Source organism: Canis aureus, chromosome 32 (genome assembly GCF_053574225.1).
Source record: "Canis aureus isolate CA01 chromosome 32, VMU_Caureus_v.1.0, whole genome shotgun sequence".
Lineage (NCBI taxonomy): Eukaryota > Metazoa > Chordata > Mammalia > Carnivora > Canidae > Canis > Canis aureus.
Window position 1 is genome coordinate 33456105 of NC_135642.1, and position 18255 is coordinate 33474359.

General features: G+C 38.4%; 1 protein-coding gene and 1 long non-coding RNA gene across 39 annotated transcripts in view; one reads left to right on the forward strand and one right to left on the reverse strand.

Annotated features, from left to right (window-relative positions):
• CSNK1G1 (casein kinase 1 gamma 1) overlaps positions 1-18255 on the reverse strand; it is a 169357-nt gene that overhangs the window by 16495 nt on the left and 134607 nt on the right. For 26 of the 38 annotated variants that reach the window (XR_013370435.1, XM_077881427.1, XM_077881432.1 and 23 more), the window contains one exon: positions 8304-8414. The exons of 11 other annotated variants lie outside the window; for them this stretch is intronic. Coding sequence is in view for 25 of the 27 variants with exons in the window: in XM_077881427.1 (XP_077737553.1) it covers positions 8304-8414 (111 nt within the window). In the remaining 2 variants the exon portion in view is untranslated. Of the gene's footprint in view, positions 1-8303; positions 8415-9245; positions 9389-18255 lie in introns of all 38 variants that reach the window. One more of the 38 variants, XR_013370436.1, reaches the window with a different exon arrangement.
• Positions 61-9691, forward strand: LOC144303367 (uncharacterized). The gene is made up of 4 exons (XR_013370440.1): positions 61-180; positions 2321-2479; positions 7468-7582; positions 9304-9691. It is a non-coding gene; the product is annotated as an uncharacterized LOC144303367 (long non-coding RNA).

Here is an 18255-nt window from a genome sequence, read left to right on the forward strand (position 1 = left end):
GGTGCAGTTTGTCAAATCATGAACTGTTGCCTAGACACAGTGGAATTAACGCTAGAATAGGTGACCAGAAAGCTGGGTTCCAGACCTCACTTCACCATCAACCACCTCTGGCGAGCCCTGGTTTCTATTCTGTAAGACCTGGCCAACAACCTTGGTCCTATCTACCTCATAAATACTACGGTAGTTAAATACAATGATGAAAAAAAAAAGCAATTTGAAAAATTGTAAAAACAACAAAAAAACCATACACAACAACAAAAAACAAACCAAAACACCCTTATGAATATACTAAATTATTAGTATTTTAAGCAGTATCATTTTTATACCCTTTCTACTGAATTTTTAGTATAACTTCATTAAAAAATAAGCTTATTTATGTACCTAGAATACTGAAAGTTATTTTGTCGTAATCACTATTAGAATTAATCCGACATTCCTCTGGCTATATCACTCACATAAGACCAAAGCAATAGCTTAAAGGACTAACCATGAAAGAGATGAAGGTAAAGTGCTATTTGGAACTTTACTCCTCAATACTGGTAACACCTCCTTTAATAAGTAATTTAATATTTTAAGTAAAAATTTTGAGTTATTAAACTTCATTTTTCAAAACATGACCATGAAGAAAAATGGGAATTATGTATCAAGGGAAGCAATATTTTAGCTGCTAATCAACATTTCAATCCTACTTCTCACAACTATATATGTGGTAATTTGGTACTTTAGATTCCCTACCTATAAAATGGGAATACTATTGACCTTAAAAAGAATTGTAAATGATTAAAAATTAGAAAGATTTGAGCAAAGTAATTATTAGTTAAAAGTTAACTGTCGGGCAGTCCAGGTGGCTCAGCGGTTTAGTGCTGCCTTCAGCCCAGGGCATGATTCTGGAGACCTGGGATCGAGTCCTGGGTCGGGTTGCCTGCATGGAGGCTACTTCTCCCTCTGCCTGTGTCTCTGCCTCTCTCTCTCTCTCTCTGTGTCTCTCATGAATAAATAAATAAAATCTTAAAAAAAAAAAAAAGTTAAAGGTCATTCTTAAATCTCATGCTTTTGCTTGGTCTTGGAGCTTTCTAGATATTTTCTACACATTTTAATTTAAACAACTTTGGAATCATCTTTTTTGAAAGAAAAAATATACTGCCTTCTTGAATTTAGATCATCCACATTTGTAAGATCTATGGATATAGTGTTGTGGAAGGATGGGAAACATGGAGGTATAGGAGCGGGGGGGTCCTGCCTATTACACAGGTTAGAATAGGAGTGTCCACGTGCCTTACCAAAGCAAGCTCTTCTCATCTTGGTGCTCTGCACTCCCTACCAATACCAGAGTTTTGGTATCTGCAGGTTATCCAGGTAGGCTAAGCATGGTTTGACCACATTACCTTTGGGAAGTGAGATGACTTGAAAATATGTGGGCATCTGTTGTGCTAGAAAAATACAGCCAATTTGGTTTGCAAAAAGCATAGCTTTTATGAGTATACACAAACTGGGGCTACAATGAAAAAGGCAGATGTAGTAAGGAGAACCAGAACTTAATGTAATATTAGGGAAATGGTACACTTGCCTGTCCTCTATCAAGGAAGCTGGCAGAACTTAGTTTTATAGGGAGTAGAGGGAGGTTGCATTTTCCAAAAGTGATGCCAGAGACTCTAATCAACTCCAATTTTAAAGATAACCCATCACAGTGGACAGTAGGAAGCACTACCCAAATGAGCACCTCTGTGTTCTAAGAACACAAATCTAATAAACTGTCCAGATATTCCTGATTATGAGGTATTTTTCTTTTAAAATTATTTAATCTTTGCATTTTCCCCTAATTAAAAGGTAAGCATGTTTATTGTAAAAAAAAAAAATTAGAATATTAAAAAACACTACTACATAAAAAGTGCAGGTTTCCAGTGACATGGCAGAGGGAAATTCAGTATCTTTCTTGAGAACAAAAGTATGCAAAATATTTACATAAAAAGACTAGTAAATATTTTAGGCTTTGTGGACTATACAGTCTGTGTGGAAACTACTCAACTCTGCCATTGGTACAAGAAAGCAGACATATATAATATATAAACAAATGAGTATACTTATGTCCTAATAAAGCTTCATTTATAAAAACAAGCAGAGGGTGGGATTTGGCCCACTGATTGTGTTTGTCCTCCCCTACTCTACATTGTTTCTTTTTTTTCTTCTGCACACACTAACATGTATGTATATTAATCCTTTTATATATAAATATTTTTGCATATATGTGTGAAAGTTAAAATGGGGCCAATTTTTTTTTTCTTTTTTCTTTTTTTAAAGTTTTTCTTTATCTATTTGACAGAGAGAGAGCACAAGCAGGGGGAGCAGCAGGCAGAGGGAGAGAGAGAAGCAGACTCCCTGCCAAGCAGAGAGCTCAATGCAGGCTTGATCCCAGGACTCTGGGACCATTACCTGAGGTGAAGGCAGACACCCAACAGACTGAGCAACCCAGGTGCCACAGGTAAAATTTCATATATTGTTTTACAACTTGCTTTTTCTACAACACACCTTGGGTAATTCCCATAAGACCCAGAGATCTCTATCCACTGTATGGAAGTATTATGTTTCTTTAGTTAATGCTGAATTTTATATTATTTTTTAATTACTGTTGAACATTATGAACATTTAGTTGTTCATACATATGAACATTTAGTTGCATCAGGTTTTCTTTTTTTTTTGCATCAGATTTTCTGATATTAGAAACAAGTGGGGGCAGCCTTGGTGGCTCAGTGGTTTAGCGCCTGCCTTCGGCCCAGGGTGTGATCCTAGAGACCCGGGATCGAATCCCACATCGAGCTCCCTGCATGGAGACTGTTTCTCCCTCTGCCTGTGTCTCCCTCTCTCTCTCTCTGTGTGTCTCTCATGAATAAATAAATAAAATATTTAAAAAAAAAGAAACAAGTAGCAACAAATATTCTAGAACTGTAGCATCCTTAACAATAGCTAAGCTATTGTGGCTGCTGAGCACGAAAAATGCAGCTAGTCCAAACATGTTCTGTAAGAGTAACATATACATCAGAATTCAAACACTACATTTAAAAAAAAGGAAAATATCTCATATTTCCCCCCCCAGGTTTTATTTTTAAGTAGTTTCTACACCCAATGTGGGGTTCGAACTTACAATCCTGAGATCAAAAGCCGCACATTCCACCAACTGAACAAGGCTGGGCATCCCTCTTATAACTATTTGTAATACTGACTACATGTTGAAGTATTTTAAACTAGATTAAATATGTTATTTATTATTTTTTAGATTAAATATGTTATTAAAGTTAGTTTCACCTGTTTATTTTTACACTTTTAGTGTGATTACTAGAAAATTTGAAATTACAAAAATGACTCCTTTCCTTTAGCAGGCAGCATTGTTCTAAAACATGAATCCTCAGTATCTGTGCATTTCTGAGGAATATTTGCCTGAAACTGGATTAATTGAATCAAAAAGTATAGGTATTTAAGATTTTAAAAGATAATACCAGGGGATCCCTGGGTGGCTCAGCGGTTGAGTGCCTGCCTTCTGCCCGGGGCGTGATCCTGGAGACCCGGGATCAAGTCCCACATCGGGCTCCCTGCATGGAGCCTGCTTCTCCCTCTGCCTGTGTCTCTCCCTCTCTCTCTCTGTGTCTCTCATGAATAAATAAGTAAAATATTTAAAAAATAAATAAATAAAAGATAATACCAAATAATCCTCTGAAATAGTTTTAACTCCTGTTTCAACAATACTAGATGGATAAATTTCTGCAAATGTGACAGATGAAGGCTGATATGTATGTATATGCATATAAATTATTTCTACAAGGATTCGGGGTACCTAGGTAGCTTAGTCAGTTAAATGCCTTCCTTTGGCTGATGTCATGATCTCGGTCGGGGTCCTGGGATCAAGCCCTGTGCTGGGCTCCCTGATCAGCAGGGAGTCTGCTTCTCTTGCTCTGCCTCTGCCCCTATCCCCCACACTAGTGCACATTCTCTCTCTTTCAAGTAAATGAATAAAATCTTAAAAAAATATATTTCTACAAGGATCATTAGGAAAAATAGCAGTCTCTTTCCCACTCCACTATTTTTCCTCCTTTATAATGGATTCCTTTGGTTTTTACCTCCATATCTCTGAATAACATGCATCTTGATTCTTTATTTTTAGGCATTAGATTCACCTTTTCCATCCCTCTAGTCTTCTTCTACTATAGTTTATACTGTAATTCTGATCAGATCAATTTGTAGTTTTATATTATGACTATTAAAAACTATTTATAGCTGTGCCCTAGAGTATATACCATGGTTCTTTCCTTCCCTGTATAATTTGTTTTTTTTTTTTTTAATATTTTATTTATTTATTCATGAGAGACACAGACTGAGAGAGAGGCAGAGACACAGGCAGAGGGAGAAGCAGGCTCCACGCAGGGAGCCCGACGCGGGACCCGATCCCGGGACCCCAGGATCACACCCTGGACCGAATGCAGGCACTAAACCGCTGAGCCACCTAGGGATCCCCAATTTCTTGTTTTCCTTAGAGTTAATTATATTTTGTCTTTTACTATTTCATTTTTTAAACCCTTTTAACTTTAAAATGTTTAAAGTATAGTTGACATATATGTTTCAGATGTACAGCATTCAGATGTACAGTATTTTTTTATTTATTTTTTTTAGCATAGTAATTTAATAACATACATTATAAAATGCTCTCCATGATAAGTGTAGTTACCCTCTGTCACCATACAAAATTATTACATTAAAAAAATTTTTTAAGTAATCTCTACATCCAACATGGGATTCAAACTTACAACCATGATATCAAGAGCCAGACACTCTACCCATTGAGCTAGCTGAGTGGCCCCAAAGTTATTACATCACTGACTATATTCCCTGTGCCATACTTTTCATCCCTGTGACTTGTTTCTTTTCTTTTTTAGAGAGAAAGTGAGCAGGGGCTGGGGTGCAGAGGGGGAGAGGAGAGCGCATCTTAGGCAGACTCCATGAGCAGCTCAGAGCCTGACGTGGGGCTAGATTTCATGACCCTGAGATTATGACCTAAGCCCAAATCAAGAGTTGGATGCTTAACTGATTAAGCCACCCAAGTACCCCAGCTTATTTATTTTCCAACGGGAAGTATGTATCTCTTAATCCTCTTAACCTCTTTTGCCTCCTCTTTAGCAACTACCAATTTGTTCTCATATTTATAAGTCTTGTTCATTTGTTTTGTTTTTCTGATTCCATAGATAAGGGCAACATATGGTATTTGTCTTTTTCAGTTTGACTTATTGCACTTAGCACAAAAGCCTCTAGTCCACCCATGTTGTCAAAAATGGCAAGACTTCATTTTTATGGCCAAGTAATATGCATGTGCACACATACACTACATCTTCTTTATCCATTCATCTATCCATGGACACTTAGATTGCTTCCACATCTTGGCTACTGTAAGTAATGCTTCAATAAACAGAAGGGTGCATGTATCTTTTTGAATTAGTGTTTTCATTTTCTTTGGATAAATATCCAGAAGTGAAATTACTGGGTTACAAGGTAACTCTATTTTTTATTTTTATTATTTTTTAAAGATTTTATTTATTCATTCATGAGAGACACACAAACACAGAGGCAGAGACATAGGCAGAAGGAGAAGCATGCTTCATACAGTAAGCCCAACATAGGACTTGATCCCGGAACCCCAGGATCATGCCCTGAGCCAAAGGCAAATGCTCAACTGCTGAGCCACCCAGGCATTCCTATTTTTTATTTTTTGAAGAAATATTTTCTACCATTTTAACCTCTCTCTTTGCTCTACTTTCTGGGAGGCTTTCTTAAACTATCTCAAACTCTTGAGCTTTAAGTTATCATGTTCTTAATTTCTAAGAGCTCTCTTTTTTTTATTTGCTCTTAAATGTTCCTTTTTATTTTATTTTTTATTTTTTTAGATTTTTTTATTTGTTCATCAGAGACACAAAGAGAGAGAGGCAGAGACACAGGCAGACAGAGAGGCAGAGAGAGAGAAGCAGGTTCCATGCAGAGAGCCCAATGTGCGACTTGATCCCAGGTCTCCAGGATCACACCCTGGGCCGAAGCAGGTATCAAACCACCGAGCCACCTAAGTGTCCCAGAATGTTCCTTTTTATTTTATTTTTTTATTTTTTTTTAAATTTTTTTACGTTTTTATTTATTTATGATAGTCACAGAGAGAGAGAGAGAGAGGCAGAGACACAGGCAGAGGGAGAAGCAGGCTCCATGCACCGGGAGCCTGACGTGGGATTCGATCCCGGATCTCCAGGATCGCGCCCTGGGCCAAAGGCAGGCGCCAAACCGCTGCGCCACCCAGGGATCCCGAATGTTCCTTTTTAAAATAGCATCCTGAGGTGCCTGGTTCAGGATATGATCTCAGGTTGTAAGATCAAGCCCCATGTTGGGCTCTGCACTGGGCATGGAGCCTGCTTAAGATTCTCTCTCAGGGTACCTGGTGGCTCAATCGGTTAGGTGTCTGCCTTTAGGTCAGGTTGTGATCCTGGGGTCCTGGGCTAGAGCCCTGCATCTGGCTCTCTGTTCAGTGGGAGCCTGCTTCTCCTTCTCCCTCTACTGCTTGCCCTGCTTGTTCTCTCCCTCTCTCTCAAATAAATAAAATATTAAAAAACAAAAACAAAAACAAAAAGATTCTCTCTTTCGGGATACCTGGGTGGCTCAGTTGGTTAAGCATCTATGGACTCTTGATTTTGGTTCAAGTCATGATGTCAGGGTTGTGAGATCAAGCCAGTGTTGGGCTCCGTGCTCAGCAGGGAGTCTGCTTGAGATTCTCTCTCTCCCTGTGCCCCTCCCCCACCAATCCCCACCATTCTCTCTCAAAAAAAAAAGAAAGAAAAAAAGAAAAAAAAAGTGGGAGACTGCTAAGAGTACAGGGATGGGACTTTTTTTTTTTTTTTCCAGGGGTGGGACTTTTAAGTATGGATCACACATTAATTCAATATTCCTTTTCTTCAATATAGCTCCTCACCCCCAAATGTGCTCATTTCCCCCAATTGTTATACCCTCTATTTTACCCTTGCCAAAGAATAAATCTTTGGTCTTTGCTAGGGATGGGGAGAGCATCTAGGTATCTCTGGCTTCTTAGAAAACAGACTTTTAACCACTCTTTATTTCAGCACATGGCCCTCCACACCAACTTCCCCTTGTAAAAAGCCAACTTCTGAGTCTTTGGAGGATTACCCAGTGAAAATAGGCTCTATTGGCTCAGAATTCAGTTTTCTTGGGACTCCTAAGTCATTGAATAATTGCCTATGTGCTTTCTAGTATGTCACATTTTATTGCTATTGCTTCATCTGTTTTTTTCTCTCCTTGTATGGATTCATGCCTTTCAAAAAAAAGCCTTTTATCGTTCTTTTAGTGCTGTTTCAGGTGAAGGTGAGAGCAGATCTTTGAGTTCAATCCATCATTATTACCTAGATGTTCTTATGAGTTTTTTTTTTTTAACAGAACCAACAGCTGACTCCTGACTTCCTGTGAATAACACAGTGTTCATGAATCACTCCATGTAAAAAACATATTCTAGACAATCAAGCCTATCAAAATGCATTTCTACATGCAAAAGGTTTGTCTATCCTTTTATATGATTTGGTGGCTCTAAGTTTACTTTTGTGCCCCAACTGATAGTGTCACTTAACAGTATGAGAGACATATTTGAATTAAGATTATTAAAAGAGTAACATATAAGAAGAGTAAAGAAACACAGATGTTCTAAAGTACAAGAGACAACAGAGCTTCAAAATAGTCCAAATGAAATCAGAAATAATTCTCTAAGATCACACTTACTCTAGAAGGAAAAAAGAAAGAACCCAACTTCTTGGGTACCCACTCAGAAATGACTTTGACCAATTAACATCCTCATCTTATGTGCTAAGGCACATACATCATGGAATGAGCTACATATGCAGTCTCTATCCGAAAAAATACTTATTTTCTATATTTCGAGTCTGTAAAATTCACATACTAGACACTAACATACTTCTCCCTTGACATTATTTTTATGGTTTATCATGAGATCAAGGTTGTAAGATTTGTTTAACCAGAAACCAGTTCAGAAATCATATAGATATTTCTTAGTCAATGACAACAACCAATAATCATCTCAACAAGTGATTCTTACAAGTCCACTTAGGCAGAAAATCAGCACACAGATATTGAGTTAACTATAGAAGCAGCTCAACCTTACAGTAGTTTCCTTTCTAAAAGAACCAAAGTTTCAGAAGCAAGTCAACATTCCACCAGCCAAGCTGAAAAGGCCAGGAAAGGGCAATAAAGGCAGTAAGTACCTGCACTGATCCCCCATGGCGGTCTGCAGCCAAGTGAGACGTCAGGTACGAGGTATTGGTCTGCCGGCTGGGCTGGATTTCCCACTCTCCTCGGCGCTCTGACGATGCAGTCTGCTCAGGCATTAGGAAGCATGAGAGCAAGATATGGAAGGAAAGGTGAAGCAACAGCAAGCAATAACAAAATCAAGTACATTAGTGTCCCTGAGTGTTTTGTTTTCATTTTGGATTTTAAACTAACAACCGCTGCAAAGCACTGAGAAAAAGTTAGCTTGGCTACATTCATTTCAGCCTAATGAGCCAATGCACACCAACCTCACCCAGACACAAAAAAACAATAATCACCAAAAAAGGGGTGGGGGGATCACCAAAAGCTGCAATCAATTTTAGCTTCCATATTAGTAAAATTTCAGTAGCCACTAAGCAGACCAAATTCAGAATGTTAATACTGTTGGACAAAGGAACAATCATACTTACAAATCATTTCACTGATTAAAGATCTACCTAAATAGACAGTAGTCAATACAGAAAATTCCTAGCATTATGAATCAAGATAATATGGCTTTTCCTTAAATAGGGAGCCCACCACTCTCAACATAAACCTCTATAAGACTTTCAACTAAGATAAAATGAGCAGTGAGAGTGGCTGGAATATGCTTTCTTCTCTAAGAGGATGAAAAAAATATATCTTCAAAACAGGTTCATGGGTCAAGAAATATGAAAAGATGAGGGTGGGTAAGGCTACAATGTTTACCTGATTCCTCTAGCTAATGGCCTCTAGTCTGGAATTAGAAATAGTTTTAGATATGACTACTACGAATTGCTTTCTTCTAGAAAGCAAAAGGCAGATCTTTCCCCAGCAAAAGGAGGGCTTCCAATCCAAAATGTTTTTGGGTTCTGCTTTCAGTTCTGCTGTCATTCAGGCTCTCTTCATTCCTTCTTTACCTGTTCTTTAGATCTCACACTATTCTGATCTTGCTCATTTGTGATTTTTGTTCTGAAGAATCTGTTTAGGTGCCTCTTCCCCTGTACCAGATGGCTGAGGAGGTGTTAACATCATGATGCTCAGCTGTAACAGTCCTAAGGCTCTACAAAATGAAAAATGAGGAGTTGGAGAGGCAGCAATGAAGGATTAGTAAATCAAATTTTAATTGCTGCTGATATAAACAACAGCAGGGGTTGGGATATGATATTGCTGCTCTGCATGAAAACCAGCAGGGATGCAATAAATCTTAGAGATGCTCACAGCTATCAAAGTTGTATTTTATAAAAAAGAAACGGTAAAGGAAAGTGGTTTGAGGTTCATACTCACTTTCCCTCTCCTGTATCTCATGGACAAGAGTTGTTTAAAGGTCCTCTGTAACTTACCAAAAAGGCTTTTTCCATTAAAACAGAACCAAAACAAAACCTGAGCCTCATATACCAGCTACAATTTATTCATCTTTATTAATGGAATATGAAGTACTGTAAAGGATCCTGGATCCTGGATCATGTTTCCTGGTATTTCTAGGGAATGAGCATATTCTGTAAGGAAGCAGCTGTATTAACTTACTTGCTAAATTCTCTAACAAAAGAGGGGTTTGGTTCTATACCACTAGTCACATCTGAGAAATCAAAGCTACCCAAAAAACCTGCCCTTCAGACTATTTCTGCTAACAGAAGTACAGATGTTTCATTTTCAAAAATAAGACTGTAGTTTATAACATAATAACTTTTATAAACTTACTGACAGTATCCTATCCTCAGAGCACTTAATCTTGTATCTTCTTACTACTAGAGATTTGAGAATAAATCTGGGTTTATTGTTTATTTTTTAAAGTAATCTCTATACCCAATATTGGGCTTGAACTCACAATCCCAAGATCAAGAGTTGCATGCTCTACTGACTGAGCCCGCCCAGGCACCATAAGAATAAACCTGTTCTAATATTATAGGTAAAACCCATAACTATTACCCATTAGTGATAGTTTCTTCAGTTCTCTCTAGGACTTTACTGTTTTTTTAAAAATTTTTAAAAGATTAAAAAAAATTATTTATCCATGAGAGACACAGAGAGAGAGAGAGAGAGGCAGAGACAAAGGCAGAGGGAGAAGCAGGCTCCATGCAGGGAGCCTGATGTGGACTCGATCCCAGGTCTCCAGGATCATGCTCTGGGCTGAAGGCGGCACTAAACCGCTGAGCCACCCGGGCTGCCCAACTTTACCTTTTGTAATATTTATTAAGTAGGATATTTAAGCTCCTAAACTACTATGAAGAAGGGTCAGTTTTCAAAAAAATTTAAATATTTAAACAGTATCCAGACACTTAAAAGCCACTTGGTGTTGTTTTGAGTTCTAGGATACATGTTAAGTATGATTACTTCTTTCATGAATGCTCTCTGTTTTGCACTTGTTCTTAAGGCAGATAAAGCTTTGAAAATGGCAAGAAATGTACATAAAACACTCATATACTTTTAAGCTTAACAAAATCTGAACAGCTGATCAACTATTATTTCCATTTTTACTGAAACACATATCAGAAGTCTGGTTTGAGGCCCCTATCTGATTCACAGGACAGTGTACCATTTATACTCATTCTAGTTAAATACATAATTTGTTGGAGGAGTTAACATTTTTGTGTAGATTTTGAAAAAAGAAGACATTTTCCAAAGGCCAAAATATCATACTCCATCTCTATTATCAAAGCAGTGTGTTATTTATCTTTTAAAAAGAGAAAAACAATGTTAACTGCTTCATAAATGCTTCCACAGTGATGAATGAAGAACATACCACACCATACTACTGCCCTCCAATGCCTTCTATATCCACCGAAAGCAACAAAATCAAGAGAGAGATATCAATCTGAGGTTGCCGGTTTATCACACTGGGAATTACTCTTCATCACAATACTAAACTCTATGGCTATTCTCTTCTAGAATTTAAAGACTAGGACTGGTATGTAGAAGTTGATAGAGTAGAAAGGGTCATTTGCCAGTTTTAGAAAGCAACCGAGTACCCAGGAACTAGAAGAAACCGGGGAATTGTGACAAGTAGAGTATGCTGCTAATGTACCTGAATGGTAGTCTAAGCAATGCTGTGTACACACGATTATGACTGGGCATAATCTGCACAGGATATGGCCATACCAGTAGAGGACATCAACATGTAAACTCTTCACTCTCCAAGACCACTCATGCACATATGTCTATCTAACAGGCAATCAGGAGCTTCCATGGACAGAAGTGTCACTGGGCAAGATCAGTCCCCTCTGCATTACTTGAAAGGCAAGGTCCACATGGAGTGTGAAAATCCCCAAAGGCAGGAGCAGGAATCTCAAGCACTGGGAATTCTTTGGGGGAACACTTTAAAATCTTCTGCGGTGATTGCATTACCTGTGTGGAAATGTTTGGTTTACTGTCCAGAAGGTGAATGTGGTGATCACATTCAAATCAGAAAGCAGTGACCCAGCAGAGCATAAATCAAAGACAAAGTTAACAAAAGTTACTTAAGGGGAAATTGAGAGGAGCCCAGTGTAAAAAGTCAAAACCACCACGTGTGCTGTCAGGCAGAGGAAATGAATTTTTCCCTGCAGTCATCTGGCCAGGATTAAAGGACAAGTAGGGAGGAGGACACTAACAAGAGGGCAGGAAAATATAGTCTGGAGACACCCCAGGTACCACCTCCATCTATGGCTTGAAAATCATTTCCAATTTTTATTGGAGATAAAGCTCCTGTTCTCAAGTAAAAGGCAGGCAAATATTTTTCTTCTGTTGCAGCAAATAAATCACTGAATCCTATTCTTTATATAGTTATATAGTCACTTCGAAAAATTAACTTTGATTACATTTATTTTATTTTTTTTTTAAAGATTTTATTTATTTATTCATAGAGATGCAGAGAGAGAGAGAGAGGCAGAGACACAGGCAGAGGGAGAAGCAGGCTCCACGCAGAGAGCCTGACGTGGGACTCGATCCAGGGTCTCCAGATCATGCCTGGGGCTGCAGGCAGCACTAAACCGCTGAGCCACCAGGGCTGCCCCTTTGATTACATTTATAAAGAACTTTCTACATTTTACTTTATGGCTCCCGAAGTATTGTATTTATTTTATTTTTATTTTATTTTATTTTATTTTTTTAAGATTTTTTTTTTTAATTTATTTATTCATAGAGATGCAGAGAGAGAGAGAGAGGCAGAGACACAGGCAGAGGGAGAAGCAGGCTCCATGCAGAGAGCCTGACATGGGACTCAATCCAGGGTCTCCAGGATCACACCCTGGGCTGCAGACGGGGCTAAACTGCTGCGCCACCGGGGCTGCCCGGCTCCCAAAGTATTTTAAAAGGTGCCACCTACACAGAACATTTTGGCCTTCCATGTCAGTCTTCTAGGCCTCGTTAATAATTAGTCTTCAACTATAATTAACAAGAATAGGGACTGAATAGTGCTAAAAAGTTCGTAATGAATACACTAGGTTACACTGTCTTACCACACTTCCATGCTTAAAAAAAATTTTTTTTTAAGTAGCAGGGGTAAGATGGAGGAAGAAAGAATGGGGCAGGAAGCATCTCAAGATTTTTTTTTGGAGTATATTATATCTTAGATATGAAATTTTAAAAAGCTGGCAAGGTTACTGAAGTATATACTTTAACAAAATTAAAAACTTCCTTCTGTTAAACTCATGAAATACAACCAATTTCCTATGCCAGACAGGGATTATTCCATGCTGTCATGTGTGCAAACAATGCCTTCTTGTATTCTACAAACTTGGTATCAAATATCAGGGATGTTTGAGAATCACTGATAACAACCTAGAAGGGATTATTCCCAAGTTCAATACTACGTAGGCCCACAGAGCTAGTATTAAAAACTCTGTGAAGCTCCGAGAAAAATCACAGGAACCATTCTAGAGGTCTACAACTGTCTACTCAGATCCTGTCCTATTCTTATTCAAAAGGATTTCTCCAGAATCTCCTCCTACAAAGGAGGTGCCTCAGAACACAGGATTTATGCTGAAATACAAAATATTGAAGACTGCACAAAGAAAACTTTTATTACAGAATAGAGAATTAGAGCAGACCCGAGTGTCAGCAACTAAGTGCCAGAATGGGAGAAGGTAAGAAAAGGATTGTATTGCAGTTTTACTCTTCCTTGTTTCAGTGTCCACCTTGGGGTAAAGGTCTCAGAAATGAGGAGAGATAGCCTCATTCTGCAGACGGCTCTATGCTGGAGGGTGACAGGGCAAGTATGCAATCTACACCAGAGTTCCTAAACAGCAGGTAGTAAGTTAGGAAACTACATACAGGTCAGAGAAAGGCAAATTCTCTCTGAACACACTCATCTGTCCCTCTAACTAGCAAACTGTGAACCTTGCTGAAAATGAAGTAGTTCTCTGTCAAAGGAAGGGAATGGAAAATTAATCAACTTTTGTTTTTTCTCAAGCTACTAGCCTTTCAAAAGAATATATAAAGATATTCATTTTAGGAAGATCTCTGACCATCACGGCTATTTAGCAATCTGGCTTAATCTTTTTTTTGGAAAAGTTATAACAAGCTCAACAAGCACAGCACCACGTATACTTTTCTAAGGCTATACATTCCTTAAATCTAATCTCTTGGAGTCTAGACACAAACAAACAAATCTGAACCAGATTTTTTTTTAAAAATAATCTCTAAATCCAACATGGAGCTTGAACTCAAACACCTAGGATCAATAGCTGTATGGTCTACCAACTAAGCTGTAAGCCAGCGAGGTGTCTCTCAACCTCTCTTTTACTGGGGGCACATCTTCAGAACTCAACATGATTTGACCCTTTTAAGTTTTATTGTTCATTTCTTGTGTGTACTGAATTCGTTTAAATATGATTCTTCTAGAAGGATGAGGGACCAATTTTTCTGACATTGGATTCATATTTTCCTGCCTCGTCAAACTTGAGAATTTGTAAGTGAACAGTTCACCTAGTAAAAAAATTACAAAAAGTAAATTCTTCCCCTTAAACATATACTGTACATATAAAGATGAGTAAGTACCATTCAATATTATCATAGTCGGATGCACATCTGAGTTTAATATAGTTCTTGACGGCCACTGTGATTCTTTCCAACCTCAAAACAGATCTGTTCTCCCTAACCTTGTAAGTCAAGTACCCCTTCTTTATATGCTGACAGAAAACCTACATAACTATCAAAATTGCTGAACCATGGTAGCATGTGTATAGCATTTACCTGAGTAAGGACGGTCACAGGCTTAGATTCAGCAAGAGCAGGAAGCTTACTGCTGTGTGAACATTCTAGTCGATGCAATATTCTATATTTAGCATGTTGAGCAAACACACTGAATAAAACCTTCCACAGTGCAATATACTGCACTCCAATAATAGATCTCTGGATAATGGCAAGACTTACTTCCTGATCGCACTTGCAAAGAAAAGCTTTGTCAGGTAGAAAGAGGCAGAACTATTTCTCACCCCCTTCCTGATGGATGGTAAAGCAGAATTCTTTAGAGAGGAACCACAGTCATGGCAAGATTTACCATCTTTGGATCTGGGAAAGGACAAATACCAAGGGGAAAATGACAGAAAAGACAAAAGTTCCCAATGAATTTGAAATCATAGTTCTGTAACTCGGTGATTGGGTGATATTTATGTTATTACTCTGCATCAACAGCCTGCTGTGTTTTTTTTTTTTTTTTTTTTTTATGATAGTCACAGAGAGAGAGAGGCAGAGACACAGGCAGAGGGAGAAGCAGGCTCCATGCACCAGGAGCCCGATGTGGGACTCGATCCTGGGTCTCCAGGATCGCGCCCTGGGCCAAAGGCAGGCGCCAAACCGCTGCGCCACCCAGGGATCCCTGTTTTTTTTTTAATATACTTCCCCTTTAGTAGACAACCTTGCCCTACTTTGGCAGCAGAATGGCTCTTTGTGGAAACAGAAAACAAGTACGAAGAAAAGCTTACAATTTATTTTTCATGGAAGGTTAAGTAAAAGTCTTTATTTTAAACATCTGTCTTCATCTATGCTCTTCATTTGACAGATTCATTCATTCAAGCAATTACTTATCAAGTGTCTACTCTTCCAGACATTATTTTACGTGTTAGGGAGATAACAGTGAATGAAACAATAAAAATCTCTACTCTTACTTTACCGGCTTACATCTGAGAAAGCTGAGCCCCACCCCAAAGGTTATATGTCCCATGGCCAAAGCACTGGGATAAGCTAAAACCAAGTCCTGAGCTCCTCTTCTTTTTCCTCCTACTCTAAGTTTGGGACTAAACAGGGTCAGCCAATCCCCAGGATCACTCTCTTACCACAACTGAAGAGTAGATTTACCCAGAATAAGGAAGCTCTTCTGGTATTATCATCAATGTCAAATGCATATTTGGACTTCGAAATATGTCACATTCATTCATTCATTATTATTTTGAGAGCCCTTCTCTGCCTGCTAGCCATCTTTTTTTTTTTAAGTTTTATTTATTTATTCATAAGACACACACACACACACACACACACACACACAGAGGCAGAGACACAGGCAGAGGGAGAAGCAGGCTCCATGCAGGGAGCCTGACGTGGGACTCGATCCTGGGACTCCAGGATCACGCCCTGGGCTGAAGGCGGCGCTAAACGGCTGAGCTACCTGGGCTGCCCTGCTAGCCATCTTCAGCTAGAATACACTCCTAGTATTTGAAACTCCAGATGCCTAAATTCAAATTTCAAGTAAGTCTCTCCTCCAACTTCCCCATTTCTAGGAATCATACCACCCTGCTTCCAAATTACTGGGGCTTCAAAATCTCAGCAACAGCTCTGACTCCTCCTTCTCCTTCAACCTTGACATACATGTGGGTTCCCAAGTCTGGTAGATCACACCCATATATCATTTCTCAGTTCTATTTCATTTTCGTGATCACAGCCCATGTAGGGTCCTTTTACCTCTGAAGGAGATGCACTATGTTCTTCTTAGTGTCTCCATGCCGGCTGCCAGGCTGTTATCACCTTCTATGCCAAAAGACTTCTAGAGGAAAGCTTTGATCATATCAGCCCTCTGTTCAAAAACCTTTAGTAACTATTCCCTACTGAAATTAAGTATCAACACTTTCCATCCAGCCCAGCATTCAGGCACTTCATCAAATGGCTCCAAGGTATTTTCCTAGCCTTTTCTCCTTTATTCATACTATATATTTTAGTAAAATAAACCAGATAACCTGTTGCTTATTATTCTTTTTGCTTGAAATGCCTCTTTCATTCCCACATTACTCTTCCAAGAGCACTACAAAAGCAGCTTCTTTCATGAAACTGTTGTGCTCAGACTAGATGAAAGGTCTTCTTCCAATCTCTGATGATGATAATTTGAAGCTTGGGATGTTTCTCTGTTCTGCCTGTGTTATAGTTATCTGGCTACTTGGCAAATCTGCTTGTCAGTTGAGGACAAATATTCCCTACTTATCTTGGTACCCCCTAGGGCATACTTGCACAGAGCAGGTCCTCAGCTAGACTTATTTAATGGAAATTGTTGACAAAAAGTTAGCTGCCCTGAAAGTGAGGTTAATAAATGTCAATATCTCTCAAAGAGAAACTTAACTTTCTTCTTTTGCTGATTTTAAAATTGAAAAGAGGGATCCCTGGGTGGCGCAGCGGTTTGGCGCCTGCCTTTGGCCGGGGCGTGATCCTGGAGACCCGGGATCGAATCCCACGTCGGGCTCCCTGCATGGAGCCTGCTTCTCCCTCTGCCTGTGTCTCTGCCTCTCTGTCTCTCTCTGTGTAACTATCATGAATAAATAAATAAAATCTTTAAAAAAAAAATAAATAAATAAAAAATAAAATTGAAAAGAATCAATCTAAAAAAGAACATTCTGATTTCAATTCCTAGAGTCATGTAAGGGACCTATTTAACAGCAATTTTTCTTAAGAATAAAAAACAAAACCCCCAACACATAAGAAGACAACCCTAAAGATGGAACAAAAGTAGAGACCACAGCTCAAGACACAGTGTAAAGGTAGAAGAGACATCAGAAAAACATTTAGCCATAGGGCACAGTGCAGAAAGAATTCTACCCAGCAAGGATTAAGAATCCTGCTGGGAGGGAAGTATAAAATTTGCATTAATGTGGGGATTTTCAATCCCTAAGCAGCCATAGGATATTAAAAAAACCCTAAAAGAAAAAAAAAATCAGAGAGAATTTCAAGATTCAATTCTTCAAAAAGCAGATTATTGCTTTGCAGATAAGATTTCCTAATTACACAGACTGGTTTAATGACCCTTCACTTAAAAGTACACTGAAAATCACTACTTTTACTCAGACTCTAGGTATGACTGACTTTTTCACCTTGACAATCCAGGTTTTCAACATCTCTTCTTCCTCCTACTTTTTTTCCCTCCTGCTTTTAAAATCTATTCAAAACAGCAACGTTGATTAAGAATTCACTGAGGCAGAAATGACAAGCGAAACTAAAGGAAATAAATACCTATTTTAGTTTGAAATATTCTGAAAACATGAGTGGGCAGATATGCTGACTTCACTGACTACTTAAATTATTTTTTTCTTTCCATATATTTTCTATTTAAATGTACCTTTCATCATAAGGAATATAACTTCATCACAGAATAGTTTGGAAAAATATTATCCACAATATTATCAGTTGCAACACTATTTCTGTTAATAAATTGGCATTATCTCCTCTCACTGATTTTTTTCGTTTTCCCTTCCCCTGAGGGGAAACAAGATGTATTTCTAATTTTGCAATCTGATTTCTTCATTCTACAAACCATAAACATTTTCAGTTGCCACAAGTTTTCCAAATATTATTTTAAATGGCTACATAATATTCCACTGAATAAGTACACTGTAACTCACTTTATTATAGCCCAGTTTATTCAATAAAAGATTTGAACGGGATCCATAACACTTCCTTTAGGATTAGATAGATGTATCGTTTCTAAATCTGTTTCAAATCACACTGCAACAATTTTATGCACATAACTTAATC